A 6,836-nucleotide genomic window follows, 5' to 3' on the forward strand; every position below is an offset into this window, starting at 1 on the left:
TGGCCAAATCCACAAGGGTGGTTTGTTTTATTGGTTGCCCTGTCCTGGGTTGCCAAGAGGGACGTATAGGACAGCTTTTAATGGAGGGGGAAAGCTGACATTAAATACAGGCCAGATGGACTTTCTCCTATCCTGCTCATAAAAGTTCTGAGGACAGTTCACAAATCAAGGCCTCTCAGTATTATGTTAAGCGTTTGGATTGTTATTGTTATTGTACATTTGCAAATACTACTGTAATTTATAGCTTTTCGAGCATAATTCGAGACTCAACTCACCCAGACATTTAATATGTGAGAGTTTAACAGTTAATATTGGCTTGATAAAGTGCCCGGGGCTTTTACTGCCTTCCATGGAAATCATAACTCTGACAACTTTTCATGCAGCGTGAATTAAAAGTGAAGATCAAGACGAGTGCCATCCACTTCATAACTGTCACTGTTAGTTTATGGGACGACTGGGCTGCAGTTTTGGGGTGAAATACTTCCAAAAGCCAGCAGCAGGTATTACTGTATGGGCAGCAGAAAGGGGGAAAATGAAAAGTGAAATTCAAGATGCGAAGCTAAAACGGAAAACTGCAGCTCTCTGGGGGTCAGTCCTCTTTCCGGAGGAGAGGAAAGTGGACCCCATAGTGGAGAGGGTTTGTGGTGGTCCGAGTTTTTGTGTCACTCACTATGATGTTGCTGCTAACATGACAACAAATACCAGAGGGCTTTACATTTCCTGACTGAGGTACAAAGGCACAGAGCTTTATTTATCACATACTGTACACTATATATCAAGTCCTTTCACATTGTTTAGTAGAGGTGTTTATGTAAGATATAACTTTATTTCACAGGTGAATAATGTTTAGCAGTGATGGAAAGTACATCCTTCTAGGACAGTACTCAACAACTTTGAGGTACTTGTGCATTTCCATTTCGATGTGGTTATGGTACTTTAACCTAAGGAAAGATCAGTAGATTTTTCCTCCTGTGAAGCAAATTGTGGTTTATTTTCTGTATATCTTGAGTTCCAGTCACGAAAAAAGTACACATTTTTCACATTAGTAAAATTAGCAATAATATAGTTTAGCTCAAATAATCACAAAAGTCAGGCATTTAAAATCTTACTTAAGTAAAAGTACAAAAGCGTTGGCATCGAGATATACTTGAAGAACCAAACGCAAAAGTAACCTATCACTGGATTATAATGAGCTATACATCTAAGTACCTCAAAAATGGTATACTTAAGTACAGTTACTAGAGTAAATGTACTTTGTTTGTTTCCAAAACTGCCTGATGCTGAGGTCAAGTCTTTATAATCATATATCATTTTCTATGAATTCATATATGATATAATAGACATTATTAAAATGTACACATGGTTGCTTTAAAATGGACCAGAATGTATAACAACACACACACACACACACACACACACACACACACACACACACACACACACACACACACACACACACACACACACACACACACACACACACACACACACACACACACACACACACACACACACACACAAATGGCTTATTTGACACAATTTATGTTGTCACTGCACTACAGCTGGGATTGGAAACCACTTATTCAGGGGCATTTTTGTGTATAAATCATCATGTTTTTGCACCAAAAATACTCTAACATTGGGCAACATATCTGACATTTATGATGACTACATTGGAATATTGTTCCCTGTCAAGACACTGAAGGTAAGTGAGGTTAAAACTCCAGATAAGTTTGAAAAAAAGACAGTAAAAACACATTGTGTGTCATTCCAGATTTATGGGGCTCTTATAAAATATAATTGCTCTGACAGACACAGGTAGACTTAATAGACATGTAAAGGGAGGGAGTGTGTCATGACATCATGTCGTTAAACATCCTTTAACAGGTTTAATTGTGCCGCACATGTGCACAGTTTGGATGTGCATTGCAGCAATGATGAACATTTCTTATATCTTATGAATCTTGAGCAGTCACCTTCATGATAAGGCTGGTTGAGAAATACAATTTCAACACTTCTCTGTCCTCGCTGTTGGTTTTTGTTGTAGTCATAATAAAAAGGAGCAGATCTGAGTGGACTCAGAGGGAGGTTATGAGCAGCACTATAAATGGAGGAGATGTTGATTGTATCTGCGTCTGGATACATAAAATATACTCATCCGGGTCGTCCCTGCTATCTGGAGCCAGTAAATGTATACAAACTATAAATTACCCTCTTCTTCTTCGTCTCTCTCACTTTCTGTTGCTGGAGCCTCAACATCCAGGAGGAATTTAGTTCACTGAGATACATTATTGTGCTTATATTTATTTATATAAGAGGAGAATAATATAAACACATTCATAATGGAGGTATTATTTGGTCCACTAACTTGTTTAGACTGTTGGAAATAATGATGTTAAGTTTTACAATGTTTTTATTTTTGATTGATTCTTTTTTTAATTGTTTTTTTATGATTTTCGACCTAAGTAACACAAACTTCCAGTAAATTATGTTACTTATACGTGTTGTATTATATGTTTTAGTTTTGTGTGGATTACACCACCACCACATGTTTTAGAGCACCTATTTATTTATGCATTTATTTGGTTGCATATTTAAGTGCATGCAACTATTTCTTCTGTTGCTGAAGCTTTATTTTTCTGATATGCAAAAGCACCAAAACAAACTCAAAAACGTAAAAATAATTCACTGACTTATAATAATAAAACATAATAATAATAATAATAAAACATCATAATTCAATTTTCAAAGTAAGAAACATTTTATTTACAATATTTTCAGTGCAAATTATTATTAACAAATAGCACAACCATATATCCAGACAAACCAAATAATACATGAACACTTCTGTGATTTTCTGAGATTTCATTTATCACGTAAAACGAGTGGTTCATAACCTAACAAATCAAATTCACAACCGCATTATTTCCTCCAGATGAGGAAAAACATGATGCACACCAAAGCTCTTGAGAGGAAAACGACAGTAAGGAAATACCTGGGGGAGGTCTGATTTAAAAAAAATAAAAATAGCTTGATATTTTAATTTAAGAGCCTCAAAAGGAAGCAGAAACAAATAAACGGAATATAATACAATAAACAAAATAATTTGGGCTATATTCCTTGTGTCTGGGTTAAAATAACATGTCATTTTGAACAAATAAACGAGTGTTGCTCCACTTGTTCCCAGGAATTAGACGCATACAGGCCTGTCTTTACGTTGCAGATGCCCTACCGAATTAACCGTCCACATGCGTTTTAACATTACTGTCGTTCTTCTGTCAAAATAATAAAAAATAAACTTATAGTACATATATCTAGAGGTTCATATGAGTGACGCAGCGGCCTCCGGGTCTGCCGCCGCCTCGGAGCTGCTGGCCGGCCCGATGCCGCTCATGATGACGCTGGTTTTGTTTGTTTGCTCAGAAATGTCCAAATGTCCGTCAGAGTGTTCCTCCTCCGGAGCCTCCTCGGATTCACACTCGCTCCGGCCCTCGCTCTCGCACTCGGACTCCTCCTCCGCCGGCTCTCGGGGCTCCCTGCCCGGCTCCGAGCTGCTCTTCTCCGGCTGCTCCTTGTCCTTGTCCTTCTGGGCCTGCGCCTCTTTGGAGTGCCGCCACTTCATGCGCCTGTTCTGGAACCACACCTTCACCTGAAAACACACACAAAAAAACACTGTTAAATAACTCTGTTTCTATGTGTGGTGCTGGGACATAAAGCTGTAGCATGTTTTAAAAAATCCATGTATTTAATTTCCTTAAATGTGCCTATAATTTCCAGGTAAAAATGTGCTCTTTTGTGAGAGAAGGGAATAAATACATATGATAGGAGAAAATGCAAGCATTAGTTGCTGCTTTTATCGTAGTCATTAGGAAATATAGTATACGATTATAGTCATATTATTTTAAATATTTTGGATACTTCCAAAAGTGTTTTTTCTTTCCCTTTCCTCTTTTATGATAAGGTAAAATAGGCTATATCGTTAACACATTATTTCAAGAGACATCTATTGCAAGAAAACCCTGTCAAAGACAGCATCATAAAAAGTGTAAATATAGTGCAAATAATATTATAAAAACTAGTAGATGACAGGAACCCTAAGTTTAATATTATCTAGGAATAGTAATAAAATATGTCTGTTTTTGTTGTAGGGTGAGGTAAAGTGACTCTGACGTGCTTGTGTTGAAATGTAAACAACTGGTGGCCTTTCAGCCAATCAGGTTGCACCACATTTTTATGATGCAGCTTTGCCAATTTACATTTAACATGGTTCTCTACCGTCTTCTGTGAATTACTGTGAATTAGTTTCAAATGTAAAGTTCTTGTCCTGAGAATAATCTGTGTAGGGAATGCAGGTCAGAAAAACAAAACCTCACTCAGACTCATGCTATTTTTCAAACATAAATAATGTGACTACAGCCATCCCTCAAACATGGAATCACATGTTCGAATTTAATATTATGTTAATGATTTGTCAAGTGCCAGAGGACACCAAATAAATTGTTTACTGCATTTTTTCTCGAAGTGTTTATAGTTTTAGCAACCTGTGGCTGACTTGCACAGAGTGGGTATCTATTGGCTGCTACAGGTATTTTTTTAGAAGCTGGAAAAGTGATGTCAGCAATATATGACCTGACATGACATGGTAAGGGTTTAAAGAAGAAACAAATATTTCATACAAATATTTTTTATATGAGTAAGTCTAAATCATTTTAAATACAATTTAATTAGGTGCCTGATGATTTTTTTTCTAGGGGGTGATGGGACGATAAAGGGGATTATGACCTCAGTTTTCTAAAATCCTACATCCCTGGTTATATTGTGTTATTGTTTATTTGGATCCACACAACTCTTCCTTAGCTCCCTATTCAATATTCCTATATTTAATCAATTTGCAGAAAATATAAACACATTTAAATGGCGTCAATAATGAAAATACATCAAAACCATACCTAACCCTAACCCCCCCCCACAAAAAAAATATACTGCAACCATGTGAAGGGAAACCTATAGAGCTAAATTATTTTTGAAGTCTTTGACCTTTTACAAAATAATATATCTTGCTAAAATTAAAATTGTAATACTATAAAATAAAACCTGTGTTTATTTACCTGAGCGTCTGTCAGCCCGAGCATCGCCGCCAGCTGTTTTCTGTCCGGCTTGGTGACATATTTCTGAATCTCAAATCTCTTCTCCAGTCCTTTCCTCTGCAGGTTAGAAAACACTGCTCTGGACCACGACCTCTTCCTCTTGTAGGTCTGTGGCATCGTGTCTTTGGTGAGGACAGCATACGGACCTAAAAGAGATGAAGTGGAGGTTAAATAAAAAGAGAAGAGAAAGCTGAGGATTGACTGCAGGTGTCTCACAGCTCCAAACACAGAGAGCTGCAGGGACAGTTTCCTGTCTGTTGAATGTCCTACAAGTGGTGACTACCTGGGAAGGTGTCCTGAAACTGATGCTGGCCTGAATGCCTGCTGCTGCTGCTGCCTAGTGAACTCATCATGGAGGACGCGTCGCTCATCCCGGGGTCTATGCAGGAGAAGTACTGGCTGGCCGCAGGCTGAATGGGGATCTGGATCCCTGACTGACGGTTCGAGCTAACGATGGATGTGAGATCTGTTACAGAGCGAGAGATGAGGGGCTTCAGTCAGGAAACAAAGACTCACAACTTAGGGGGGCAAGATGGTCTAGTGTTTAGAGAGACCATCAAACAAACTCAAAGCCTGGGTTCAAGTGTGGCTGATCCTGACCTCTGTGTTGAGGGGGCATCTGAGCAGAGGACCCCCTCCTCCTTAAAGTTATAAAGTTATAATCTGGTTCTGATTTTACTCTAGCTTCAGTTTAAAGTGTGGTAATGGTATCATTTATAAATAACGTTAAGGCCATAAACAGATCCCTATTTATTGTTTTCTTTGGCTGACATGACAGGAAGCCTCTCTATAAACACCACACATATGCTTTGAGTAATACAATCTCACCTCTTAATGAAGACTTTTCTCTGCCTTTATGGTCAAAATCTGTCGACAATATCCGATCAATTCCGAATTTGAGGTCTTTGCTTGAAGGCGGGGGAGATTGCTGGGAGTTGAAGGGAGTCCTGGAGACTGATGTGAGCTGTAGTCCGTGTCTGTGGTAAGGGGAGCCCGGACTCACCCTCGCTCCGTACACGGACGGCTCCGGCCCAACCGGAGAGGGGCGCAGCGGCGAGCTGCCGTGCTGCGCCCGGTGGTGGTGGTGTCCCATGTGCAGCATGAGGGCAGAGGATCCCGGGATGTTCTCCGCATCTCCAGCCTGCAAAATGTCTGCGATGCAAAAGGACGGTTTCTTCATGGTATCCACAGCGAAGCCCCCTGCGCAGTACGCCGACCAGAGGCTAAAATTTGACGCGTAAAACGGGTTGAGCCCGGCCGTGTACATCCCGCAGCCTGTAATGCCTTATTGTTTCTCAGTAGATGGTATAAACTGACATGCATGTAAAAAGGAAAAAGGCAGGGATGGCGTTTTAGGGGGATAGATGACCGTCCTCTTCGTGTCAGTGCCAAAATCGCTCTCCCAACTCTGAAATCCAAACCCTGCAGCTCCACTCTCAAGTCTCTCCGCTGACACTGATTGGTCGCTTTCTGAGCCAATGGATGTTTTGCATTCACGGACAACACGCCCTAACAAATGAGGATGATGTGTATCTAAAACACACACACACACACACACACACACACACACACACACACACACACACACACACACACACACACACACACACACACACACACACACACACACACACACACACACACACACACACACACACACACACACACACACACACACACACACACACA

At 39.9% G+C, this 6,836-nt stretch overlaps 1 protein-coding gene across 2 annotated transcripts; it reads right to left on the reverse strand.

The window, feature by feature from the left end:
• Nucleotides 1–2,742: 2,742 nt before the first annotated feature.
• Nucleotides 2,743–6,575, reverse strand: hlx1 (H2.0-like homeo box 1 (Drosophila)). 2 transcript variants are annotated; one of them, XM_034135729.1, is made up of 4 exons: nucleotides 5,976–6,575; nucleotides 5,431–5,613; nucleotides 5,109–5,293; nucleotides 2,743–3,649 (listed from the first exon to the last, which is right to left on the reverse strand). In XM_034135729.1, the coding sequence occupies exons 1-4, from the start codon at nucleotides 6,412–6,414 to the stop codon at nucleotides 3,323–3,325; spliced, it is 1,134 nt and encodes a 377-aa protein (XP_033991620.1). In that variant the 5' UTR covers nucleotides 6,415–6,575; the 3' UTR covers nucleotides 2,743–3,322. The 2 variants fall into 2 exon arrangements, with proteins under 2 accessions (XP_033991620.1, XP_033991621.1); XM_034135730.1 differs by lacking the exon at nucleotides 5,431–5,613 and having other exon boundaries at nucleotides 5,976–6,574.
• Between the last annotated feature and the right edge of the window lie 261 nt (nucleotides 6,576–6,836).

Source organism: Trematomus bernacchii, unplaced genomic scaffold, assembly GCF_902827165.1.
Source record: "Trematomus bernacchii unplaced genomic scaffold, fTreBer1.1, whole genome shotgun sequence".
In the NCBI taxonomy this organism is placed as follows: domain Eukaryota; kingdom Metazoa; phylum Chordata; class Actinopteri; order Perciformes; family Nototheniidae; genus Trematomus; species Trematomus bernacchii.